This window comes from Morone saxatilis, unplaced genomic scaffold (assembly GCF_004916995.1).
Source record: "Morone saxatilis isolate NCDOM2014 unplaced genomic scaffold, NCSU_SB_2.0 Contig18, whole genome shotgun sequence".
Classification (NCBI taxonomy): Eukaryota; Metazoa; Chordata; class Actinopteri; family Moronidae; genus Morone; species Morone saxatilis.
Window position 1 is genome coordinate 16,885,011 of NW_023339740.1, and position 27,762 is coordinate 16,912,772.

At 41.1% G+C, this 27,762-nt stretch overlaps 1 protein-coding gene across 2 annotated transcripts in view; it reads right to left on the minus strand.

The window, feature by feature from the left end:
- The window catches only part of cacna2d2a (calcium channel, voltage-dependent, alpha 2/delta subunit 2a), a 139,767-nt gene that overhangs the window by 13,477 nt on the left and 98,528 nt on the right, over positions 1–27,762 (minus strand). For both annotated transcript variants that reach the window (XM_035662164.1, XM_035662163.1), the window contains 16 exons: positions 25,637–25,768; positions 25,351–25,408; positions 15,024–15,074; positions 14,608–14,707; positions 12,984–13,145; positions 11,268–11,378; positions 10,399–10,477; positions 7,313–7,362; positions 4,705–4,794; positions 4,200–4,268; positions 3,496–3,570; positions 3,329–3,403; positions 3,118–3,189; positions 2,889–2,960; positions 2,645–2,706; positions 254–330 (listed from right to left, as the gene is read on the minus strand). In XM_035662164.1, the coding sequence (XP_035518057.1) occupies positions 254–330; positions 2,645–2,706; positions 2,889–2,960; positions 3,118–3,189; positions 3,329–3,403; positions 3,496–3,570; positions 4,200–4,268; positions 4,705–4,794; positions 7,313–7,362; positions 10,399–10,477; positions 11,268–11,378; positions 12,984–13,145; positions 14,608–14,707; positions 15,024–15,074; positions 25,351–25,408; positions 25,637–25,768 (1,335 nt within the window). The remainder of the gene's footprint in view (positions 1–253; positions 331–2,644; positions 2,707–2,888; positions 2,961–3,117; positions 3,190–3,328; positions 3,404–3,495; positions 3,571–4,199; positions 4,269–4,704; positions 4,795–7,312; positions 7,363–10,398; positions 10,478–11,267; positions 11,379–12,983; positions 13,146–14,607; positions 14,708–15,023; positions 15,075–25,350; positions 25,409–25,636; positions 25,769–27,762) is intronic.

Consider the following 27,762-nt stretch of genomic DNA (forward strand, 5'->3'; position numbering starts at 1 on the left):
ATGATCCTGCCTATCAGAGAGTGTAGAGAGGGGGAGGGGGAGAGGGGTAGGGGGGCGGGGCAGGCGACTCCGCTTGGACACTCCCTATTGATGATGTTGAAGACCCAGGACAAAGGACTGAATAATAGAATAAGGTCATATTTGGGAGAGAGAGAGAGAGAGAGAGAGAGAGGAGGAGGGAAGAGTGGGAAGAGAGAAAGAGAAGGAGAGAGACAGAGAAAGTGAAGGATGCTGGGTATTCCCAGGTACTTACACTGCACCTGAAGGATCTGGTCGCTCAGGTTGGCCTTGATGTGGTTCTCACTATATGTGGGAAGTACCAACCCTAGACTGAGGTAACGAGGCAGACGCAGAAAGTCAGGAACATGTCATGAATGCATATCTAAACTCCCCAACATATAAACACACACAGCTGCTCACTTACAGTCGGCACACCTAGTTCAAAATGAGCCATCAAATGGTGTCATTACTTCTCTAATGTGAGACGTCTTTCTTTCTGACACCAGATGTTGAAGCTGGTGCGGGAACAATGTTAAAGGGACAGCTTTTGAAGCACATTACTGCCAATGGTTTCATATACCTCCACTCATTGTCAGGTGGCAGTAATGTGCAGAGAAACGCAGAAAGGCTGTGAAGAGGAAGACTTCTAGCATGTAAACACAGATATTAACAATGCAGGTTTAAATTATTAATAAAGATTAAAATGTTTTTAAAATCCAAATGTTTTGTGAGGAAGCAAAGATATTAACTAGATTCGTTAGACCTTAAAGGAACCATCAAAAGAACAATGAATGTAATTATAACTTAACACATTGTACCTTTAAGAACTGTATAAACTGATGGGCTATTAGTTCTGGAGAGAAAGGCAGTTTCATTTAATAGGACGGGCAGAGAGGCAGGACCATTAAAAATCTGTGATCCCATTCTGGGTTATTCTTTTTAGTTCAGTAGTTCAGCTCACTAGTGAAATCACAAAGTCAGTACTGAAGAAGCTGTTTTTCAAGTCCCCAATTCACAGTCCCACATAGGCTCAAATCAAAAAGTCAGAATACATATCTCTGGCAGGTCCCTGATGCCACCCTGCAGTGCGGAGGTCGGTCCCTGACTGTTCCCTAGCAAAGCAGCTGTATTTGTAGCGAGCGCCCTCTGTACTACATCCAACACGTTTGATATTTGCAACACATCACTTATTGTGTCAATTGAATTTCAGCAACATATAGCACATGAAATATGACGTTGGGTAGTTTTATCTGCATTTTCAAAGTATTTTTAAACAAAAGGAAATAAGGACCAAGTAGTTAAACTGACAGATATGGACTAACAGCAGCACGGTTTCTGCCCACACAAACCCAGCGAAGTCCAATACTTTTATTCCCAGCTCGCCGATAACTGGGTTTAACAGAACTTCTTTCTGAAAACAGCCATCTGTGTCTAGAAACAATGTTGACGAGAGAATTAACTAAAAAAGCAACTTTGAGAAAAGCAAAACAATGAGCTGAAAGATAAACTTCTCTAGAGCTGAGAGGAACTGCAGCGGTGAGTTTGTCAGTACAAGGGCGCCTTTTAAAAATACTTATATAAATATTTGAGACATTTGATAAATCATTAATATAAAAATATTTATCTAAGCAGTCTTTTAGTTTTTAGTTTCTGTTTCAAACAAATGTTCCAAATTAAAGAGAAATTTGTAATATTTTGTAATATCACCCTGTGTACGCGTCTGCTTCACTTTATGTAACTATCCACCAAAGCCAGACATTAAAGAGAAGAAAAAAAAAACAGAAATACATGTCGCATCTCTTAATCTGTGGTTCCACACAAAGCTAAAATATAACTCAGTAAGAGGATTAATTGGAACACATACAAAATCAAGTTGTGACAGTATCGGATTCTGACTGAGCCACAGCTACAGTTGACTATCTATAATATAAAGCTAATTTAGATTTAAAGAAACATTCAAACAAAGTCCCATGTGCTGCCCTAAATTCTAAATGTAGGATGAATGGCAGAGTAGAGCTTTGAATATCTAGTTAGAGTTAGATTTACAGGCCACAACAGTAACACATGAGGATTGTTAAATACACTGGAATTTCCCTTTAGAGTTGAATATTAATAGAATGCAGAGAAAGCCTCATATGGACTGAGCCCAGACCAGGCACGCTGCCAGCAGATGTAATAAAAAAACACACATCAGACATTTGTATTGAATATCATAAACTGTAATTTGCAAAGTGTTGCCGGAGGAAATGTCATTATGATGCAACCTCCAATGTTCAACCAAGTTTAGAGATGAATAAACTAGGCAATTAATTTGTGCTTAGAGTACTGTTAAAGATTTTTATGAGAGAAAGAAAACAGTTCTTTAATTTAGATGATTCTGATGAATTATTGAATGCAAATACAGAAGGCAAATGAGAAGTTGCCTTTATTCTGTGATAGGTTTAGTCCACTCCAAATGTGTGATAATGGTAGCTAAAGTTAACAAACACAGCTGGTTGATGAGTTACGGCTCTCCAACTGTAAAATTTGAGACTCAAAGTGGACAAATAAAAAAAATATCATAAGTTGGACTTCACTCACAGGTTCAAGTTGTGCAATCTTTTGGTTTGAGGTCAGGTGATGCATGTTTTGATTTTAAACTTACCTGTAATCTGTTCCGTCCACAGGCGTCCATGTGTACGTCCGCATGGCCTCGTCGATGTACCTCTGTTGTCAACCACAAAAAGACTGATAAGAAACAAAGTGATGCATCCTCAGCACACGTCTCTTCCCGTAATTGGAGGGAAACAACAGATCCTAAACATACTGAGTGATTCAAATTCATCACAACACCATTCAGGAAGGTGCTACTTTGGCTCATGATTGAGTCTCATATATTGATGACTTGCCTCATCAACTGACTTAATGAGCGTCTTGATTTTCTTTTGCCCTGATTTGCCATCAATCATCTGTCGACGGATCTGAAAAGCGAGCAAGAGAGTGAGACAGTGATGCTGCAGCGTGAGAAGGCATACGGATACATTAGAAAGCGAAAAAATAAAACAATTAAATGAAACCTTTATTAAATACAGGAGTTGATAGTAATGACGATGCTTTTAGAGAGGTAGTTTTTTTTACCTCCTCCTTGTTGCTGTCTTCCAGCTCTGCATCCAGGAAGTCCAGAGTGACGGGCTCCCTGAAGTTAATGATCTGAACAATGGGAGAAAGCAGGGGAAGATGGAGGGGGAGGGTTAATGTCAGTCAGCAGGAGCAATGTCCAAATTTAGCTTCAGAATCCGAAAGCATGTAAGCTCCTTGGATGCAGTGCACCGCTCATAGTTGGACCTACTTTGGGTCGCAGGTTGGGATGCAGCAGTACATAGCCATTTGGGTCGATGGCAAAGGTGTAGCCATTAGCTCCGAGCTGCAGAGGAAAAAGAGTGAATGCATATGTGATTCAATAATCATCTATATGAAAGTGACATGAGAGTGACATTGAGTGTACAACATGCTCACTCTGTATGTAGGTGTCTTCCTTTTGATTTCGTTGATTGCAATGTCCACTCCCATGACTCCGAGGATGAGCTGGTTCTGTTGGAAAAACATATAAAGTAATTATAACATTTTATATACAAACACACTGGTATCGGAGAATCACAGAGAGCTGGTAGCTGTGCTGTGAGATTACTAAGAACATCTCCTAAAAACATCTTTGTTTGCAATCTGATTAGTCCATATTTTTACAGTCTATCTTAAACTGAGTCAGTTTGCGGCAGCATCACTGCTTTAAGTCTGTGTGATAAGCTCAGAGTAAATACTTTGGTCATGGATACTGCTGGATGCGTGCTCTATGGATGATAACAGATACTACAGATGGGAGGTTGTGATGTCTGTTGTCACCTCCGGGGGGAGATGTTGCCTAGAAGAGCAGCAGCTGGTTGGACGCCATTATAAAATGACTGATGATGGTCACCAACAGCAAAGAGACGCAAAATAAAACCTGAAACCCTCCTGCTGCTCCAGCTCCTGTTTCTGTATAAATAGCCTTAGATACATATGTAGCCATAACCACACGACAATAACAATATTGTTCTTACATAATGATAAAGGCAAATACTTATTAACACAAAGGAAGAGTGGTGATATGACTCACGCAGTATGCTGTGAAAAAAGTAGAGCTATTTTAAGCTCCACATCTTGCATTGCAGTGTTGTAATTACCTTAGAGCTTACAGTATCAGCGGTAAGGTTGAAGACTGGCATCGTCCCAGTGATGACAAGGCCCAAACCCTGACAAAACATTTGAGAAATCCAGTTAAAAAATAATTAAAAGGATCTTTGCATATTGCAGTATTGAAAATCCAAAACATGAAACACAAGAAGCTGCAATGTTTAATAATACAAAGTGAAACTGTAGAGATTGAAAGGTTGTGACACCAAAACTACTACTGGATATTACAAGTTTGTCTTATAGTAGTAGTTCAGTGCAGCAGAAACTTTTTAGTGCTTTTATTTGGACAAATTTAATAGTAATAATAATAATAGTTGTGACCTGAATTTGCCCAAATATCTTCTATCCTAACAATCACTAATGATTTACACATCAAAACTAGCAAATGGAGTACATAATTAAACATAGGATTAGAAAGTTGCATTAGTCTGCAGAAACAAACCATGCTTACTATAAGACTTTGCACTTCTAACTTCCTTTAAAGTTCTCACTCACCAGAGCATCTTGGTAGACGTTGGTCCACTGCACCTGCTTGGCTCTGGGACCAGCCAGCACCATGGGACGACCCAGGACATCCAGGTACTCCTGCAGCAGCAAAAACACACATAATCAAACAGACGTTTATAGTGCTTGTCATGTACAGGTGTTAAAAGCAGAAAGCCGTCCAACGTTCATCTGTCATAAAACTATAAGACCCTGACCAACCTCCTCTCTGTCACCACATAAACCAGTGGGCCACAAGCAGTGGCATCCCGATCCTGCCGAGCCATAAAGCCTCCAGTTCTGAGACACTCAAGGCCGTTTTTCATCATTATGAAGGAGCTATTAAAAACACATTAAGGGTGTCAATGGCACAACGTGCAAACAGGCTATTCTCCCAGAGGCTTTACTGTCATCGCCGGCACTGTGAGAATGTCCCACAGCGATGGTGAATAGAGGTGAGGGGTTAAGTCTACTAGTAATACATCAAATTCACTGTATTCTCTTGTTCTCTGGAGCTTCCTCGCACAACAGCTGAGAAGTGTTTTTTTTTTTATAAACACCCTATTGATCTTTGTCATTTTGGAGATGGTGTGTAATTGGTAAAATTATTGAGTGAGTGACCTCATGACATATGAAACGGTTGCACAGTTTAGAGGGAAAAGAAGCCTGCCGGGGATGGGACGATCACACTGCGAGCCTTCAGTGTCTTGTTATTATAAAGACCAGAGACAGAAAAATTATTCTCTAATTAAACCGACTGTGTATAATTCTGCAAACACTTACTAAAAGCCAACTTCCTCTTTAGTATCCTATTCAGCAGTCTGTGAGTTGTAATGCCAAATGCCTTTATGTATCAACACAATGTATTCAAATGTAAAAACCGGCTCAATGGGAATGCAGCAGCTCTCTCTTGGGGCCGAATGTTAATTCTAAAAACATTAGACGTTTTCACAAGATGACAAATTTCCATCGAGTTTGCAGCGAATACGGAACCATTATCACAGGTTCCTGACCCTTGTATCTGTCCTCGAATGCACAAAAGGGCCGCCTTGTATAAGCACGCAGCTATTTCAGTATTATGCTTTCGACCGTTTGTTTTTCCATCGCCTGAACAGTGAGGTGCTGACAGGCGTAACCTATTCTATTATTAGCTCAATAAAAGTCCGGTTTAACGCGCCACAGGGAGATATTCCATCAGGACAATGACAGCCAGACCTTTTCACGGGATATAGGGGAAATTTTCCGCCTGGCTAGAACAATCTAGGAAACATAAAAAGTCAGCAACTGGAGATATGTGGTCCAAAGGAACCGGAACCATACAAACTCCAATAGCCTCCCTGCACGTTGATTAAATGCTATTGTCTCCCTGGGTACCGTAACAACTACGACGGCAGAGAGTAAACTCATCAGTACGTTCCCTCTAAAGACAAACATCCTAACTAAAGCCTGGCCTGTTATTGTTACTCCACTGAGATTCTATGCAAAGAAGCAAGAATGGATGAAGTAAGTCTCAACCATGCAGAAACAGAGAAGAAGGTGCCACGTCTTTTTAAAACTATTCCACTCTTCCTACATAATCACATGACTCAGGACGGTAAGAATAATAATAATTTTGCCATCTGTGGTCCATCTGTTATTTGAAAGTTGCCATCTTAGTTAAGTGAGACTATGCGATGAGTGTCTGATGTTGAAGGGCAGTGTATGATTAAATAATGTGTCTTCTAGGCCTATACAGAGAGCCGTAGTCACCCACCTTCAGAAAACCTATTAGAGTAAGTGGCAGTTTTCAGAATATAAATATGCCAGAGTTAATGGAACAGCTGACAGTATATTCTGGGGCCTGATCGCTCACCGGGCTGAGGGGAGGTGGTGGTGGTGGGTAGGAGGAGATGGGAGGGAATTGGGGAAGGAGATAGGAAGGGAGAGAGCAAGGGAGGAGGGGTGAGCAAGTACCTCCCCCACCACATATCGTGAGTCAATTTCTACAGCTGGAATGAGGTTATCCCAAGGGCCTCTAGAAGCTTGGAGTGCCTCAAGCAAGTGTAGGGGGTGGCAGGTCCGGGGTGTGTGAGGAACCAGAGGAGTGTGTGTGTGTGTGTGTGTGTGTGTGTGCGTGTGCGTGTGAAAGAAAGAAAGAGATAGAAAGAGAGAAAGTCTTTTCCTCAGAGCGTCCACAAACATTAGCATAGAAAGACCACAACTCTATTTGTTATCACTCCATCTCCAAATCTGTCACTTCCCTTATGTAGTCATCCAGCTGTGTCTTCTTCTGTCCCTTTGTCATGGAATAAAAAGCCTATCTACAATCTGTATAATTATCATCTACGCGACCATGAAGGAAGAATGAACTAGTTTCTTGCTTAAAATTGCTGTTTTTTGTGGATTCACAAAGGTGTATACAAGCTTGTATACGCTCCACATATTGTGGATTATTTTTTGGGAATTTATATTGCTTTTATTTGATAGAGCATCTGAAGAGTGACAGGAAAGTGGGTGGACAGAGAGGATAACATGCAGCAAAAGGGCTGCAGGTTGTACTCCAACCCAGCAGCCTTAGTACGTTGGGGGGTGCACTCAACCGAGTGAGCGACCAGGGTGACCTGCACTCCACATATCTCACCTGGGTGTTGATTCTGATGGCTCCGATCGATGGAATTTCAAAGTAGTAACCTGAAGATTAAGAAAAGAGAATCAATACACTATTCCAACAGAAAGCTGCTGTATCCAGCCTGCTTCATCATGCCTGCATGTCTCATATTCTGTCTACATTTTCAAGAGTTAAATAGTCACTGTGTGTACAAAAGTGATCCATTTGTAGATTGGAGTCTAATCTCTTCCATGTTATTAGGTACATGTAATGCTATCATCTCCAGCTGATGATAATGTGCCAAGCAGGCACGACAGAGCTTGTGGCCATTGACCTCTCCACACTCATATGCTGTAGGATGTAAATGTGGAGGCTCATTGGGAATGCTGAGCCCCAGGCACTGCTGCTGCTGATTAGGAATGGAGGAGAGTGACCGACTGGGTCAATAACCACGCCGCTCCTCAAGTTATTAAAGTCATGAGTGTTTATACAAAGAGCCGCGAAATGGAGACAGCATCCCCAGAATGTTAAAAGGCAGAGATGACTCTCATTATTTTGATACATTATGCACTTTGCCACAGTGGTTTGTGTCAAGATTTGCGTTCTCTGTCTCATTCATTTGCACATGCAGCATGCAGACATTAGGCACTCGTGTGCACGTGCATAGACATCTCTGCACACACAATCTATGTCTCACACACACACACACAAACACACCTACACACACACACGCAGGGAACAGCTATTTGTCATAGTAGTTGTCCCAGTGCTTTTGGCAGCGTACCAAAGAGGTGGCATCTGTCAGTGTAGGGCAAAGCTTGGTGAGAGATGAATACAGGATAATATAGGTGGTAACTATAGAAGTGAGACTGTGATGTAGATCTGCAGGTTAACAACAGAGATCAGCTGTGTGAGGGGCAATTATGAATTTAATCAATAACCTATTTTCCTTGTGAAACTGCTATTCAAAGTCAGCTCTCCTCAAATGTCATCATATATCACGCCTTGAAGTCACTGTTATGTAGTTTAAATATGATGTAGATATTATAAGTATATGCTAATACAAATATGAGTAAGCCTTTGATATGATCAAAGATTTTTGTTGATACACAATATAAAGTGATAGAAGTTTACCCAATAAACTCTTCCAACAAACTTCATGGTGTAATTAAGTTGTTATTAAATTATGTCTGAACCATGAATTTATGGGATATTTCTTTTCTAGTTTTGGATTATAAACAGCACTTTTGTTAAAGTATTAGGATCACCAATGCAGTGTGTCATATTTGCTACTTTTATCCTCCATTTCACCTTTTTTCTTTTTAAAGATAACTCTCTCGTCTGTTTTGGGCTTTTGTTACACTGCATGAGAGCATGGAGAAATGGTTTCATTGTACTCAGAGTCACAGAGAGGTTACTTTCTTCTTAAGATGGCACTGAAGTGAGACAACAGCTAGCATCTCCAAGCGGCCTAGATGATTGTGTTTGTGTGTGTGTGTGTGTGTGTGTGTGTGTTACTGCTGTTTATCAAGTGTGTGTATGTCATGGGTGAAGGGGTAGGGCCTGTGGAAGTGTCAGAGAGCTGGCTCTGTTGGAGTGAGATACCAAAGAGTAATAAGTACTGAAGATATGAGAGGACAGCTCCATTGAGGCTGGTGTGTCAACACTATTGTCTTATGTTGGCATAGGCTTTAGTACCATGGTAATCACTACAGTGGTGAACAGCAAAGAGCATGTTGGCACAGCGGCTTAATCCTGGACTTTCCCCAGTCTGACAGGGAGATGGCACAGTAATCATCCTGCCACCAGACTCCTCCTGCTAATTAATAACAACTTCTGGGGAGATACTTCTGACGCACTTGGCTCCATTGGCAATAAGCTAATCAGCAGCAGCAGTTAGCCGAGGCTCCATACAGACAGCTGAAGGCCCCGTAAAGGAGCAGCTTCAGTTAAACTGCAACACTGAGAAACAAAATTACCAGAAAAAGCCAAAAAACAGAGGAAGAAAAGTGGGTTGTGGATTAAAAAAAAATCAATACTGAACACAGCCACAACAGTCAGAGTTAGGTTGGGATTAAAGGAGCTGAGTCAAGATGAGATTCATGCGGACAAAGTAGCTGACAGGAAGAGCAGCTGAATCATGTGGGTTGTCAGACTGTCTGTCAGAAGCAGGGCTGCCTGTTTGCTGGGTAATTTTAGGGTCTGTGGCTGCTTTATAGTTATAAAATATTAATTTGAACATAAAATGCGGTCAAGACAGACACCTAGATAAATCTTAGAGATGATGAGCTTGTAATGGTGCCGGCAGATTTTAATATTTTATTTTATTCTATTAATATTTACATAGTAGTTAAAGCTGCAGTAGATAACTTTTATAAAGATGTCCATGAAAGATAGTTAGATTGTTCAGTCTCATTCCCCGATCTCTAAAGCATGAGACTCAGCAATCACCTCTCTTTAAATAGTAACTAAGTAGTGTTTGGCTGCACTTTTCTGGTTGAAGATATTGAGTGTGTTTCACCTGTGACCACAACCAGCATCACTGATAGGTGCGGTCAGAAGTGCACAGTCATGTCTTCAGCAAGGTGAGAGGTGAGCCAAAAGTGGTGTTAAGTCAGTCTTGTATTTATAATGTAACTAAGGGTACATAAGTATAAGTACCCCAATGACCCTAAACAGAATAAGAGAGTGTAGAAAATGTATGGATTTATTAATTTATTCGTACCAGTATCCAAACAGTTGTGACTTTGTGATGACCCAAGATCTCAGACTTCTTCTTTTAAATCTTGACAATCTATCTAAGTTAATATCTATGTTATGGAAAGGGGCCTACAGGGTCAAAATTATGCTCTGCAAACCAATGAACAAACCACAGCTGTGTTGTTGTGTACTGCTTTGATGTTCCCAAGAACGAATGCGACACATCAATTTATAGTAAAGCTTGAGTAGGCTTTGCATTTCCGATTGAGAATGACCTGAGACAGCGTCATTTACCAGAGTGCTCCACATCTCACCAGCTCTGCAATTAATGGACAGCCTACTCAACCTACTGAGTCATATTTCTCTTTTATATTTCACATACAAACATGTGCTTTGACAGAACCACCTTATCCACTTACCTTTATTGGCACAAGCTATCCATTGCAAAGGGGTGACATCATAATTATGCTGGCCAACAGAGAAGGTGAACACACGAACCTGGATGGAGTAAAGACAAATGGTGAGAGAGGATAAAAGAACCACTCAGACAACTTCCCGCAGAGGCAGCTACTAGAGAAAAACAACACCACGCAAACCTCCTTCTGGATGACAATAAGGTTACTGTCATGTGAAAACTATAATGCACAAATCTTGAGTGTGATTAGATTACCCTCCCAGTCAACTCACAAAACTGTCTCCAACACAAGACTGCAGTGAGAGAGTTGTCAAACTGCAGATTATTCCTATATGACAGCAGCCGTCATGAGGGAACCGGATAGTAATGGATATCAGAATAAATATTGGTGGGGCTGTGAAATGGGGAAAGGAGGGGTGTGGAGTGACAGCAAGACTGGAACAAAGACACAAACTGAGAATCCACTGGCTGTAATTTTATAGGCTCTGGCGATAAAGTGGCTAATTAGTCAGCAGGTCAGAGCTGTTAACACCAGCAGCGAAACAACAAAAGAGACAAGAAAGAGAAAGAGACAGAGAGAAGGAGGGAGAGAGTCGAAGAAAGGTCAAAGAGATGAATCACAAGAGGAAAAATCCAGTATCAAAACAGCTAAAATGGAAGTGGAGAAAGCTTGGAGTTATGTGCACAGATTGAAGTGGTTTGGCATGTCTTGACAGCCTAACTAACAACTGCCTGCGCAGTAATGAGACAATGTCAGCAGAATATGTTAGGAGATGGGGAGGGCCTGCTAAGACAGTTTCTGGACATGCATGATCTCTTGGGCTAGCAGAGCGAGTAGATGAATAGATAACAGCCTTATGGGGACAGACTCACTGTTTTGTTGGGCCAGTTGTACTTCTCAAAGATGTCCTGTGCACGATCCTCCCCGCCATCTGTAAACATCATTATCATCTTATTGCAGTTGGCCCTCGGGGCACTGCTCTCCTGTGGCACATGAAGAGAGTGGAGGGAGGAGAGAGGAGCAAAGAAAGAGAGGGGAAGAGGCAGGGAAAAAGGTTAGGTAGGATAAAAGAGGAAAATGCTAGAACATCATTTAAAACTGCATTTCAGCTTCCAGAAGTATTATAAGGCATTTTCAAAATAGCTTCAGATTGGGGTAGATGCAGTGGTAGAGACCTTAGTAGGTCCACCCCATATACTCAGCTCAGCAGATTAGAGAGTAGTTTGGAAGATGGGCTCTTTTTATATGTGATCTTTTTTATAGTGTCTATTTCCTGTGTGTAGTAGTGTTTTCCACATTTTGTGCTAATTATTTTGTAGCTTCCTAATAAAATTACAGAATGTCCCTCATGTTTAAATATGTGTGTGAGTACAGTTATGGTTGTGCTTTGTGTTATTCATTTAATACTAATTGGTTAACCTGGAAGATGTCCAGTATAGGATGGAGAGGGTTTAATGTCTTTCCTGGAAATCCTGCAGTGTTTAAGAGTAGCATTCTGATGTATCCTGTAATGAGTAGAAAGAATAATGTGTATGGATATGTAGGTAAAAATATTATTCATTGTCCATATATCATTTTCACATAATATTATGTTATTATTCTTTTTACACATTTTGTTGCAATAAATCCATCTGAGCTATGAGTTTTTCTTTCATTCATTTACACATTCCCTAGTTGGTAGGCATAGGCTTCCTCATATTATCATAATCTTAGGATTTAATTTGAAGTATACAACATTACTCCAGCGTTAAATTTGATTGTGTCAGAAGCACTTTCATGAGCATTTCAGCACTATATGCTCATAGCAAGGCACCAGTTTTTAGAATTCAGCTTTGAAACAAACCTCCCCGCCTGCCTGCACGGCAGCTGCCATTGATATGCAGGCCAGCGGCATGTCAATTTGACAAGATTCTAATAAAGATAAATAATATTGCTACAATTACATATTTTTATTGTGCTTCTGCCACCAATCATGGGTGTGAGTCTGCCACAGACAGCGATTAAAGGGGCCTTTTTATTTCTCATTCTGCTGGCAAGGGAAGGGGGGGTGGTTGGGTGGGGGTTGGTTTGGGGGGGGGGGGGGCAAGCGCACTGGCTCTATGCCTCCAAGCCCACCAGAGGAATATAAAGTGTCTGTGGCTGATCTCCTCTGGGCTGCGCTCATCAATCATCCCATCAGAGCCCATTAGGGTGGCAGCCTCTTAAAATACACAGCAGCATACGGAGCTGAGGCAGCACCTGTGTTGCGAGCACGTGGATGCCTGCTGCTGACAGGCGTCACCACTGTGCTGGCTGCTGCAAACGTTAGCGTGACTCCACCGCAACAGCAGTTATTGTCAGACCTACCTTTGACAATCACAGAACTCTGGAAACGTCTTATACAAACCTGGACCACTCCCTGTCAGCACTGTTTTATCACTGTTAATTCAGTTTTTTATTAATTGGATTAGACAGTAACCCTGACAGGATGTATAATAACATGCTGGAGCTAGTCACATAGTTCCAGCATGTTGCTGAAGACTTTCTGGAGGCACAGACAAACATATACCCTTGCATTGCCCTTCCTCAAAAAGCCTGTTGGCTCTTACATTGAGAAGCTGTTCAAAGGCAAATGTGAAGCCAGACTTGTAATCTGTGGTTCCTTTGGCTTGCATATGCATGACAGCCTCCTTGAAGATCTTCTTGTTACGAACATTGGCTTGGACCAAAGTCCTGAAGCATGGAACAACAGCATCGGCTTTCTCATTGAACTGGAAGGGGGACATACAAAGACACACATGAGCATACTGCATATTTATACTGAATCTGTGTCTGTTGTAAGACTGCGTATTTCTGTGTGGTTTCTCTATCATGTGTGTGTGTGGTTCATGGCAGCAGGATGCAGACGTGGGTGTGTGCAGATGTAAGCTGCCCTGCTACTCTCTTGCTGGCAGTAAACACTGGTAATTACAACTTTCCACACAAAGAACAGGTGCACCTGAAACACCAGAGCAAACCACTGAACAGAAAACCAGCCAAGGTAATATCATCTGTCTCATCTCATCCACCAAATTAGCCTAAAACTGTGTGTGTGCGCGTGTTTGTGCGCATGCGGTGCATATTTTCCTGCTTGTGTGCGGTGTCTATGCATGATTACAATATTAGCAAAAATGTCTGTAATAGCAGGTTTCAAATGCTGTTTCTTCTTGAAGGTCAACTTCAAAATCTACTGACATTTTCAGGACAGATTGATGTAAAACATTATGTGCGAGAAAAGCTGACATTTCTCATGGGCTGGTGTTGTGTCATATTCAAATTGTCAGACAAAGAAATCAAACACACAAAAGTATTCAGAGCTGCATATTTAATATTCGTCACTGTGTCGCTTCTTAATATCACATCTCTGGTGTCTTAAAAATGTTAAGAAATAAAGCTAGCTGTGAAACAAGATTAAGAAAAAACAAGCTGGGTTCTACTATCTACTATCCATGATAAATAATAAATAAAGTCCTATGAAATAAAGTCTGTATTATTAACACTAATTATATTGCCATTACAGAAGTGAGGCCACAGTTTGTCATAAAGAAGTGTACTGAAGCATGGAGACACCGGAGACAGTGTTTGATGATTATTTTCAGTTAATTTTTGGTTATGAATGTCTTTTGTGTTTGCAAATAATTCACAGCAAGCTTTTGTAAGCCTTCACTTTCTTTATAGGGGTGAAAATCAGATGCGTTCCCACCCAGATTACTATGCTCATTTCTTGCTCTTAGAGCCGGGATTTAGAGGCATACAGTGGCTAAGAGCAATGGATTATGAAGGATTACTGAAGGAAGTCTCCAAACAGAGCCACCACACTGAACATGTGGACCAACTCGTGTGTGTGTGTGTGTGTGTGTATGTGTGTGTTATCTGTCCTGCAGTATAGGATAACGTTAATATTTCCATAAACATTCTTCCTAATAGAAAGCTTGGTAATCAGCAGAGAGTGAAAGAGAGAGACAGGCACAATCTCACACGGACAACGGTGGTGCTGGAAAAGCAAATACACTATAATGAGGGAAGTGCAGTGTTTCCACTGCAAGCAAACAACTGGGAGCAGTGTGAGCACACTGTGCCGTTTACTGACTCCCTGCTTGATTACCACCTGCTTAATGAATACAACAAATATTTGTGTCATTGTTGCTTTCAGAAGTGATTTGCATCATCACACATCTGCAAGCTTCTCCTTACCCTGGCCACATTCACATAGTCGTCATCTGATAGAGTGTCCAGCATTTCATTTACGGAGGTTTTCATCAACTTCAGAGTAAGTCCGCTAACACTTCCACTCCTGCAGAAAAGAGGCAATGAATCACTTAGAAGCTCAGTTATGACAAGGCAGGTGCTGATCCTTTGTCTCCATATTTAGGCATGCATTCAAAATCACATCTGTGTGTTTTAGATGGTGATAAAAGTAGACTTCAATTACGCTATTTTCTTTTTTAATTTAAGGTGAGAAAATGAGCAGTGATCGGCCTTCCTCCAACTTTAGGCTTTTCTCAGTCCAACAGGTGGCACTAGCGCCCTTTGAAGGAGACTTCCACTTCAGCCAGGAGGAAAGGTTGCAAGAGTAGGCAGTGAGAGAGACAGAGGAGTAAGATACTCACACATCCACAATGATGACCATGTCCTTTGGAGACGATGCACCTTGGATATACCTGCACAAAAGACACAAAGAATGGGCTTTAATTTGTTCCCATAATCTTTGAGAATTGCACTAAAGAAAGACGCCAAAGTCACAATGAGCTGAGCCATGATAATATGGAGGGACCAGGGCTCAGCCCACTTAAGCTACAGAATACTGAAAAGGCTTATGTGCTTAGAAGAGTTAATAAGTTGTGTTATATACTTCAGTGTTGGCTACAGCTACTGTCGGCTGACTTCAACAGAGATACTCCTCTTTACTGAATAACAATGCCTACTCTAAATAATTACTGCATAAGCCAAAGTAATTGCTAGTTTATGGTCTAAGTACATAATAACACATTCACGACAATGGCCTGCACTGAGCTGTACAACCTCCTAAGCACACAAGCCATCACTGTGAAGACAGCTCTGTTACAAGTACTGAATCTAAAAGGTGCAGAAATCAACATCTTGTGTATCAACAGAGAATTCATACAGTTGTTGATCAGTACCAATAGGCTTTTCATATTCAGATATTGCCATTTGCTAAATATTTATCTTAGATCCTGCTTAAATGAGCTAGTTTCTTTTTTCAATTCATATTAGGCCACCATAACATGTGCTAGACACCTGTTGCTGTTGATTCTCAAGTGTTTAATTAAGTTACAAATTAGCCTCTAAAAGCTGAGTTTTATTTAAAAACCTGCCTTACTTGATTGTTTAGGATACTAATAACTGTTTCAAAAAACTGAATTACCCTTAATTGTAATTGTTTAAAGACCAAAAAACCCCAACAAATTCTAAAATTAAATCACTTATCAAAATGGAATTTTCCGCAGTCACGCTTTGCTGACTCATACAGTCTAATATTCTTTATATTTAGTCACTTGAAATTTATAGAAACTTATCAAGGAGCAGCCTGAATGGTGTTGACCTGTGCTGTGGAGAGCCTGTGCTGAGCTAAGTGCTGTCAGTAAAATAGGATAGTTGATGTTCTGTTCCTTTGATGACTCATCATTTGGGCGTCAGACACATTATTTACTCTGGCGGTCCCTTTGTTGGGGGGAGGCACACGCTGCTTAAGACCATTATGCTTCTGCTGCAAAGCAACTCCTAAAATAGGGCTGTTGTTCTGGGTGTGTGTCAGCCTCGGCACAGCGTGGGCCCACAAGGCAGAGACTGCTCTGAACTAGCAAGGCCAGACAACTTGTGTCCTGGAAGCGACGCACGCATAGCATCTGTCCACGGTTGATAGAGGATGACATACAGAGGGAAGTCAAAAATTCACTCATTCGGATCCAGTGGCAATTAAATTCACATTTACCCCTGATACAAAAGGAGCTGAGATTGATGGACATTATAAGCTTTTCTATGGCACACAGGGAAGGTTTCAAATGTGAGTACTAGTTTGACATTCTGAGGAGCGAATAGGCGAGCAGTTAGCAACCGTCTTAGGCAGAGGCAGGGTAATCATCAGGGTCTCTTTCTGCTGATTATCAGCCGTTCCGCTGAGTGTGGAGAGAAGCCAGCTGCCTGTGGGCCAGAGAGGCTCTTTTCTTATGCCCGGCCAAGCTGATATGGAGGTAGAGCAACAGAGCCCCGGTAGGTTTTGCCACTGCTCCGCAAGTCTCACCGCTCCCACTCACACTGGCAGGCGCCACTCCAACCTGCAGAATGACCCCTGACCCGTGTTGAAGTGACGTCCCTCAGCACACTGCCTGGGCTGCACAAATCCGTTTTTTTTTTCTTTTCTTCACACAACCCGTGGCCCACTCTGCTGAAAAGCTGCCTGAAAACCCCCAGATGGAACAGAGACTCGGCACCAGCACCACCTCACAAGAGGTCGATTAACTGAGCATGCCCAGAATGAACATGGGCAAAATGTATGTGTGTGTGTGTGTGTGTGAGAGAGAGAGAAGAGGAGGGGGGAGGTAGAATCCAATTATTTTCAATAATAAAGAATGCCACATCAAAGGTAGAACTTCCGCAGCTCTCCACAACTGTGTGGCGTATGAAATCAGGTCTGGAACCATGAGGCATATTGGCATGCATGACTTTTATCAATTTAATTACTGAAATCTTAATTTGAGGGAGTGAGAGGAAGAGGAGGAGAGAGCTGAGACTCCACACAGTGGCGGCTTCTTTCTTTTGGAGCGGATGGGGTTTGTGAAAGCGATCGTCGATGCAGGACAGAAACTCGGTCAAAATGTGGCCCACGTCTCCACTACCTCAGGCTCACACACAGAGACACCCCGTCTGGACTTTGAAGGAGGGTCATTTGGTGACGGCTGATGCCTGCAGACCAACTGCAGATTTTCATTAACTTCTCTGGTCAGTCTATTTCTCATAGAGGAGAATAGTCCTTTAATGGGACTTCAAATTATTTTGAACAGGCTAAATGTTAATTATAAGGTAATGCAGGCTTCTATTACTAGCAGTCATTATAGGTCATCTTCCACACCCAATGTAAAATCCCACAATGGAGTGCTGTGCTAGCTTTGGCCCTAAAATCTGATGAGAAAATATCACTTTCAAGCAGATAATTTCTCTCAAACTGTGAAAGAGGCAGCATTGATCAGCAGTAATGGGGTTTAGGAGGAATGTGCGAGCAGTGATGAAGTAGAGAAGAGTAACACATGAGCCAGGATAGCGTCACTCAACACTGAAGCTATAGTGCTGCCATGGCTGATTTTCCCCACAGATTGTCTTGGTGTATCAGCACTGCTCTCTTTCTCTCCCTTTCCATTGCCTAAAGTACAATTGAATTTTCTCTGTGCCTCTGAGCAGAGAACATCAGGATCACAGAGAGTGGCATGGAGTCAAGGATTTTCAGTCTCCAGCCTGATATGCAGTCCTACAGTTCTGACGGATAAAAATCATGAATTGAGGCCAGTATCAGTGTATAATTCACCATATTTTGTCTCATGGATCCAGATGTGTTGTTTCTGCATGGGTTCCAGTCAGTAATTACCTCTCAGCTTCTGCCCACTGATGCCATTCTTTCCCTGTCATTACCCAGTCTCCTGCGTGCCAAGGCCAGGTGACAAGCAGATGGGCCTGGCTGGTGCTGAACTGAGCCCTGTCGCCCATTCTGTCCCACCGCGACACGACCATCAGCCATCAACCGGCAGACACAGCATATAAGCCTATAGCCTCTCTGGCCATTCACTCAAAGTTATTGTCTGTATGTAACAACTGGTGCTGAACAATCATAACTAGTGAAAGCACTTCTCCTACATCACTATTGTATTTACATGTTTCACATACAACTAATGTTAAAGCTCTCCGTCTGGGTTCAAATCATGATGCCTGTTTATACTTGTCCATGTACAGGAATTCAAGTGGAACCTCACATCTAATAACCTAGTACATATACAATGACAAATAAGTAGTGGCTACATTGTTGGCCATGCAAGTACAGCTGCCTGGTGGTCAACTAACCAGATTTAGACAAACAAGTTGCCAAGGCCCTTATAAGTACATAGTACATAAACCATATCTTAATACAGTAAAACCTGAAAGCCTGCAATAACAGAAAAATACTTCTGAAAATTTACTGTGGCAATAATAATAATAATATATTATTTCTAACTGATATTCTGTTTGTTTTGCAGTGAAATATACATTACAACTTATCATTCATATCATTTTTTTTGTTATTTTCTTACAAAGCACTGTGGCATTAATCATTTAAGTCAATTATCAAGCAAACAAATTAACTCAATTCATTTGCTGGTCTCTCAAAATTGAAGATTTACTGCCTTTTCTGTTTTATATAGTTGTATAGTTAATCTGTTTTAGTTTTGGACTGATGGTTGGACAAAACAATAAATATGTAGACATCACGTTGACTTCTAAGAGCTTGTGTGGAGCATTTTTAAAATGTTTTGATATCTTAAAGAGTAACTGACTAATCAAAAACAGAATTCACAGATTAATTGATAAGGGAAATAACTGTTGGAGGTTTGCAATATAACACACTGCAAGAAAACGTATTTCACCAAACAGCCAATTGCAAATAACATTTAAATGCCTAAAATTTGGCCAAGGTTTTTTTCATTTTATGATGTATTATTAACCGAATAAATCGAAAAGCAAGTAGTGACTTATGTATGCCTATAAAAAATACCAGTAAGCCATAACATACATCATGTATTTCACGATATTAACGTGTTCATACCATCACAATATGTACAATCAAGATAAAGCCTGATTCGTGTGTGCAGTAGACATGTGCTCTTTACACTGAGGTGGAACGAGGTATCGCTCCAAATGAGAGGAGATTAAAGCAGCAACATTCACAACCACCCCACCCTTACAACCTGCCACCACCATCCATAAATCTGAAAGAAATGCATTATACAAGCAATGAACACAATGACATATTCTGCGTTGTTGTGATTGTATTTTGCTCCTTTTGCAGCAGTGTGGTAAAGGAGTCTCATTGGAATTCATGAAATAGTTTTATCATGGCGCAGCGCTGTAAAATCAATACATTAACTGTGCCAGGGGGCTAACTCTCTCAGGAGATTGTGTTTATGCACCCTGACCCATTCCACAAAGTGTTGTGCATTACATTTAAATTGAAGGAATTATCTACTACATACATTTCAGAAACGTGCAATAGATACATGTAGCACGGTGCATTGAGTGGCTCAGGCTTTTAATGTGCTTCAGTACAGGAAGTGTGCAGGAGCAGCAAGAGTGTTTGACTAGATTTTAGTTGTGGACTAAGTTTATTGGCCACATTGTACAGTAAATATAAATGATGAGCGCATTGTATGGTATCATCTGTGTTGTGTGTGTGTTTGTCCACTGTAATGTGTGAATATTCTTCACAGTGTGAGCTCTGATGTGCACGCATCATGCACAGTAGATTTAAACAGAGAAACAGCAGAATAATGCGAGAATGTATAATAACACAGAAAGACTGCTTGTGTATGTGTGTGCGTGTGTCTATGTGTGTGCATGTAGTTGTGTTTGTGTGCATGCTCCCATGTGTGCGTGGATTTGTGTTGTGCTGATGGGCTTATTATTTTATGGACTACTGCTCTCTTAGTGCTCCTGTGGATGTGTCAGGCGAATAAAGATTGAATTAAGATAAAAATATAGGAGGACGGTGCCCAGAGAGCCTGCAGGAGAAAAGAGATGTTGTCTGCCGTTTATTTATTCTACTTTTTGATTATTGGAAGTGTTGGTACCAAGATTCACATTTCCATATTTTCGGTTAAGCCTAAAAAGAACACACAAAATTTTATGCTCAATTTTTCAACCACTCTCCTTTCTTAAAAATAAAAGTACAGAATATTGAATTAATTATGCATATTGGAATACATCAGCATCAATTATTAGTAGAACGGTATTAGTATGTTACTGTTGTTCCGTGAGATGGAATAAAAAGTCTCCTGCTGTGTCTCTCACATCTCGGCTCAAACTGAAACGTCAAACATTTTATTGAGACTAAAACCGCTAAAGCCTTGTGTCACCTTCAGTCTCACCAATAACACAGTGGTCTTTCTTTTGACTCTGCTTCTCCCTGAAGTGGGGCAAAGAGAACGAAAGGAGGAGGATGCAAAGCTCTAGATATTGGGAATGGTATTTTGGGTGCCTCAGCTTCGAGGATTGACCAGCAGTCATAATATTTACAAAGAGGTTAGATTGACTTTTTGAAGAAATCAATATGTGATATAGACTACATGCTGTTGTGAGCCTGGGAGGTAATGGGATCTTTGCAACGCTTGGCTAACAGGACTCCATGCCTGTCTCTGGTTATTTCTCTCTTCGCCCTTTCACTTTTCCCTCTCCCTCTCCCTCACTTCGCCCTCTGCTTCGCTTCCCTTGATAACACGAACAGACATTATAATGGACAAATGTTAATAATTAATGTCAGAGCAATTGGAGACAATTAAGTGTGTTGACTGGACCATTAATTTTCCTGGGGCTGTTGGTGGGGGAGCAGACGGGCAGAGAGCCCATCTGTAGAGGCAGGCGGTCCTCCGATCTTTTTCCTCAGAGGTGCACCTGGTCAGTCACGCCGCCATCCATCCGTCCCAGGAATGCTACAGGTCTGTTACACTACAAACTGGCCATGAATCCTGGCCACTACTCTCCATAGTAAATCACATCTGTGACTGGGGAAGTCTTCCCAGAGAGACAGTGTCAGTGCAAATGCCACTGAAGCATGTTCCTGCGATTGCATCTGTGTATTTCAGATGCTATAGAGGATATTTATGAAGCTACAGTATCTATCTGGCATATCACTCCATGTGATCTGATGTATCTGTGAGTTTGTGAGGGGATGACTGCTGATAGTTCTGTGGGAGGATGCGTGAGAATGTGCGTGTGTGTTTTTCTGTTTTTTACAGTACATGCATATAAAGCTGTTTTTGTATGTATGTCATTTTACCTGTTATGTTCGTTTTCACTTGTGTTCTTATTTGATCAAATTGTAATTACCAAAAAAGTGACATTCAAATTGAACTTATTTTCCTGCAGGGACATGTGAGACTGCATACATTAGTTTCTCCAGAGGGCAGATTTTTGGTGCCATGTCAGGTACTGGTCCCTTAATTGGTCTAATATCTGTAAATTGTAATATCACTTCATTCATTACCCCATGTTTGAATACTTAGGCTACAGGACTACCTGAATACAGTATGGTCATATGCCATAACCATAACTGGACTCGTGAAGGAGAGTCAGCTAACAATAGCTAAACTGTCCTACCTTGTACAACGTAGGACACTGTGTATGTGGGCGCTGTCATGAAATGACATGAATGAAAATTAACATGAAGTGGAAATCAGTGTTAAAGTTGGCAATAAGCAATAAAACGCGCCCTGACTCAATTTAACATCCTCAGGGGTTTTATTGTCTTACTGTGTCTTGTATGACCAGTAACTGGTGGCAAACTTGCTGCGTTACTGACATTTTGCAGACTGTGACAACTCTGATCTGCTTTTGCTACTGTTACACTAAGTTTCAGCATTTACATTTATCCTGTACTTTAGCAAAGGTTACATAGTCTAACTTTAGATTTCAGCTGATTGGAGATGATATGTGGGCTTGTTGATCAAGGATAAAAACTGTCTTGTATCAACATTCATATGCTCAATATGACATGCTTCAGTCATGCACCACGCAAGTTAACACAACTTCTCCTAGGATTGTCGCCTGTAAGATTTCACTCATCTGCTGCCATGAGAAAAACTCATCCAGTCGCTTGAAGCTTACAGTAGATGTCTAAAGACAAAAATAAAACAGCTATAGTATAATTTTAGTGTATATTTCCCTAAACAAACAGCAAGGACAATTCAAATTTGACTTTAACACCAAGTGGATGCACAAGTTGTGTTCATCTTGGCATCAGTGCGACTTGTGTAAATGCTTATGTTGTTGTTTGTGTTACTGTCCCCTGTGACGGATGCTGCTATCTGTCGCTGTCACCCCTGTGGACTGTTTTCGTAACGTGTGTGATTGGCCAACCTCACCAGAGAATGTCAGTTGAGGAGACAGCATGTTAGACTATAATCACACAAGTCTGACCTGACATATCATGACACTCCCTGCCACGGCCCCGCCACTCAGCACGGCTGGGCGCAAGTTGCTAAGCAACGGGCCACAGGAATGTTGAAGGCTCCGACATGAGGAAAAGCTCGGCAGAAGTGACAAACATGGAGGGCCAGGGGGGAGGGTGACAAGGTGTTCATCTCTGCGAAAATACACCTCTTTCTCTGTCTAACCTTGTCACACATGCTGCTGCCGCTCAGCATTCCCCTCATCTTTCTCTCTCCTTGTTCCTTCCTGTCTCCTGGAAGACTCCCCCAGTCAAAACATGTGTAAGAGAATTAAAGTCGGATGTACTTCAGTTGTTGCGCTGACAGATCAGAGACAGGATCCTTGTTTTAACTTGTCCTGCTACGCTGTGCCTTGTGTTCTCCAGCATTTTTCATGTGTATAGTGTTGGCTACTGTGACAGTGGAGCACTAGGGAGACTTTATACACTAGAGATATTCATTAGCTTAATTAAATTGTCAAGGAACGCCTTGTTAGCCTGATGATTGTATACACATACATTTTTTCATACAATGGCAATCAGTAATCTTAATGCAAACAAACGTGTCACCCCAACAAGAACCCTCTACCACTTCAAAACTGAATATACTTGCAATTTTCAGTACATGGTTAAGAAATTACTGTGACTGGCAGATTATTCACTCTCTTATCTTATAGAACTGGGGATGGAACAGTACAACCAGGACTTTGCACAATAACAAAGACGTAAGTGTGATTAGATTTTTTCTTAATCTTAGTTTTAGATGGTTTATTATGGAGTGGAGTTTTTATTTCAGAGATTTTTAGTAACCAGGGCAGCCAGCACTGTAATTTCCATCTTTTTATGGATAAATCAATTTAAACTTGATTGGACCTTTAAACTCCACATCAAGTGAATGACTTAAGTTACATTTAATATATTTCTAAAAATGAATACATTTTTACAGATGTCAACGTTGTGCGTTTTAGATCTTCCATACAAACTTGGCTTCTTTTGCTTGTCTTTTGTTTGTTTGGTCTGAGTCGTTGACTTCATCTGAGAAGCCTGGCCTGACCTCAAACAGCCACTCAGACTGAGCTGGACCGAGACAGAGATGGAAAACGAGGTCAGGTCTAATCAACATTGCTGTCATGATTATGTCCAGTTCACTCCAACCTGTAACCAGGCAACAGGCAGGGCTGCCACAAAGCCGATGTGACAGTGGCAGGTAGATTGAATGTGGAAGGGTGGACAGGAAAGCTTGGGCGGGTGGGTGAAGGGGCTGTTTGGCCCAATGCAGCCTAGTTCTGTCCAACCCATCACACTTGCCCGCCCAGGCACTCTGTACACAGATCAGCTGTTGCAGAGTACCACAGAGTACCACAGGCAAAGGTGGGTACTAAAAAACATTAGACCCTATCTTATTTTGTCCTTGTAGCCGAAGACAATGCATCAACATTATCACTTACCAAGATAAATACAGGTCAGGAAAACATTTTGATCTCATTCCATTAAGGAGTATCGCTTATTTAGCTCTGGGCTGGAAAGAGGTCTACAGGAGCCAGAGACAAAATACTGTACAGGAATCCTAATGCAAGGCTGGATTTAAGAGCCAAACCCTTTCTTTTGCAGATGTGGTCACATTCACAAAGTCCTCTAATATGCAGGTATGCCTTAAGCAGCCAGTTCAGGAAAACATATTGCCTTCTTTTAAACTTGTTTTTTTTAATAAAGGAACTGTCTGAAGCATTTTTATAACAGCTGCATTGATATATACAGTATGTTACACGTTACTCTTGTGAAGTGTATTTGTGTAGTGCAGCGAAGTCTAGTAATCATTAAAAATAGTTGTATGTAAGTAAGTAGATTACTCCTTTTCACTGAGCAAATCAGTATGAAGATTATTAAGATGAAAAGACCTAGGATGATAAATAAATATAACCACAAAAGACATATGCAGTAGCATGGTGCATCGATTCAGGATTATGCTTCCTCTATAACACACAAATCAAAAATCAAATGTGTTTACAGCATGTGTGTAGACTCAGATCAGATCACAACAGTTTGTCACAATTTTAAGACAGCATGACACTGCTGCTGCTGACAGCACAGGTGTTGCAATGACAAGTTAAATTTCTGTAATTTTCTGCACTTTTACTCTGCGGCTGCTGCTGCTGATGCTGTTTGTATTGGTTAGAGGCTGTCCACTCTGAGCAACACAATTCCCTTTACTGTCAGCGCTCAGCTGGACTCACACACCTTCCAACACTCATCTGGACTGGGATAATGCAGCAAATGAATATGTAACATCTTTGAAATATGCCAAATTTACGTACGAATTTATCACATATAGGGCTGTCAAAGATTTAGTCATTATGAGTAAGAAATGTTTATAATGTACTTTTTGCTGTTAATATATTAAAGTCAAACTTAAATTGAGTTCGTAAGCTTTTTTGGATGATGATCCACACTAGAAAAGGTCTGAGCAATATTATTCAGCACAGTATATCCAGGGTTAAGGACAACACCAGCGTAATTTTGTCAATCACTATTACTGCCACTGAAGTGTCCAAATGTGCGGATTTAGGAAATAAATGCCTCTGAAAATTGCTTCAGTGTTAAATAATTATTAAGATAATGGATGTTCTTTTAGTATTTTTCCAAAAATGGCTAGTAGGCATTAATAGTGGGAAAAAAAAGAAATAAAATCACACTGACATTATGCTGTGAAAAAACACCTTGTGAAAACAGGTCCTGATAAAAATGACACTTACCATGGTCTTCTGCGGACGTCGTACAGGTCAATCTTATTGGGTGCCCTCCATGGAGTGGCTGGAGTGAGCAAGAAAATAAGTTAAAGGGCGTACAGTGTATTGTAGGATATTTCAGATCAGATTAGATCAAAGTAATCATAATTTCATTCTGTCTATCGAGTTACCAGTACAGCCATCTGATAAGAGATTGCCAATGTTCTGCAGCCAAAGAACCCTAGGGTCAATTTAGACCTTATCTTCTCGTGAGTTATAAGGCAGACTGTTGACTCAGTACCCTGTGGCCTACCTGGGTAGTATCGAGTCACTCCTGTGGCACTGCCAAACACCTGCCAGCGCAGAGAGCTGTCCTCCCGACGGTTATCAATGAAGACCCTCTCCAGGGCCTGAGTCCAGTTTAACTCATTTAGGATGACCGGGGCTGTTGGATTAACACACACACACACACAGAAAAAAATACACATGTTCAGACTCACAATAGCGAATTGGACAATAGTTAATAGTTAAGTCATTGTTTTCTGGTTTATCCATTTACACAGAATAGTGCTCAGTTCGTCAAAAGAATATACATTGAAGAATGCATCCATTTAATGCAACGTTTTTGTGATTCCTGCTGCATGAGGACACTATAAACCCCAGTTTTCAGAAAGGTCCTCTTGCACTGAACACAACTTTAAATATGCTTCTAGTTATAAAAAAATAGAAAGGAAATGTAAATGAGTTGCTGATTATGTGTCATAGTCCCTCAAAGTATGCAAAAAAATGAAACTACAGGCACTGAAAATAGTTTATTATAATCCAATTTAAACCCACAATTTTGTATTATTTATTTCTTTGCACCTGTTTTTCAATATTAAAAATAAACACAGATACATTTCCTGATATTAAAATAAAGGTTAACTCTCCTTGCTGAACAACCTTGTCCGTGCCAGCAGCAGTAAGCCGAGTATATAAGAATGCATGTATGCAGACAGCTCGGCCAGCAGTAGGTAGCCATCTGAGCAGGGCATCAGTCTAATCTGGGTGATCTCTAAGTGCAGCGGTAGAATCTGAAATGACCTTGGAGGAGGTCATGTGTCACTCGCAGCATGTGGAGGCAGGAGCCACTCCTGAATTTTCTTTGCCATTACTGCAAAATGTCCATCAATGTATGTTTGTGTCAGAGGATTTCTGGGTGCTTGGTGACTGGGGGAGAAGAGAGAGAAAAAGAGAGAGTAAAGGGGTAAAAAAGAAACACAAAAAGTACTGGCTTGTTCATGCGTGGCTCACAGCATCAACGTGTGTGTTTTGAGTTAAAATGTAGGGTCAAAGATATATCTCACAGGTCAGTGGCACTCTGTAAAAAGGATTTATGGTTGTGGAGAGGAGTATTCATCATCTAGTCAACAAGAAGCGGAATAACACGCTGCTGCTGGTGGTGGATTAACACTACAATCCCGTCAACATGTGTCTTGTTTCCTCTCTACCCCAGACTCTTGTAACTTATATTGTATTTACACTGTCCTTCTCTTTCTTTCACTTTTTGATCCAGATTATGCTTTTTCTATACTTGAAACATGAAACGGCATACATCCACATTCACACACAAGGCAATAATGCTTTCAGTCTGTGTTAAATAGCTAAGCTTAAGTCAGAAGACAGGGAGTGCAAAGGTTTAATAGCTACCTGATTAAAGAGGAAACAAGACGAGGCAGTGAGCTGAAGAGAACTTCACTTGCTTCTCTGATTTAATTACTCAGCCAACCAAAGCTAGACAAGCCCAGCTTTTCTCAGCCCTTGTTTGGATTTCACACAAATAAACGATCATTATCCACTTTTTCCATGCTTTTCAATTACTGCCCAGCCTTTGACGAGCTGTCAGTGTAGAGGTAAGAAATGAACCACGACCTTCCCCCATCCAATGCTCACCCCAGTTACTGTAAGCAGAAAGCCTTTGAATAATCACAATCACATTAGATTGCCTAAAAAACTGAATATTGTTTTATTCTCTCAGCTGAATGTTCAGTTTCACATTGCCAAACTCTCTCTAAAATTGTAGCTCAAAACAAAAGCCAAGTTTCATTACTCTCTAGCATCCTGTAAAACAAATGTGCGCGCGCACACACCAACACACACACACACACACACACTACAGCACCACTAAGCAGTGTCTGGAGGATAGGAATATATCAAAGCCAAATTGCTGCCATCACCAATGGGAGCTTCTCAACATGTTTTTCTCAAAATTCATAGACACAAATACAAAGGAAGAATGGAGGCGGATAGAGGCAGCCCTACAGATGGGGATAAACATAAAAACCCAGAGAGAGGGGGAGGACGATTGATGGAAAGCAACACAGAAATGAACACGAATGAGTGGCTGCTTTCACAGCCCGAAAAGGCAATTTTTCATCCATGGGGGGGGGGGGGGAAAAA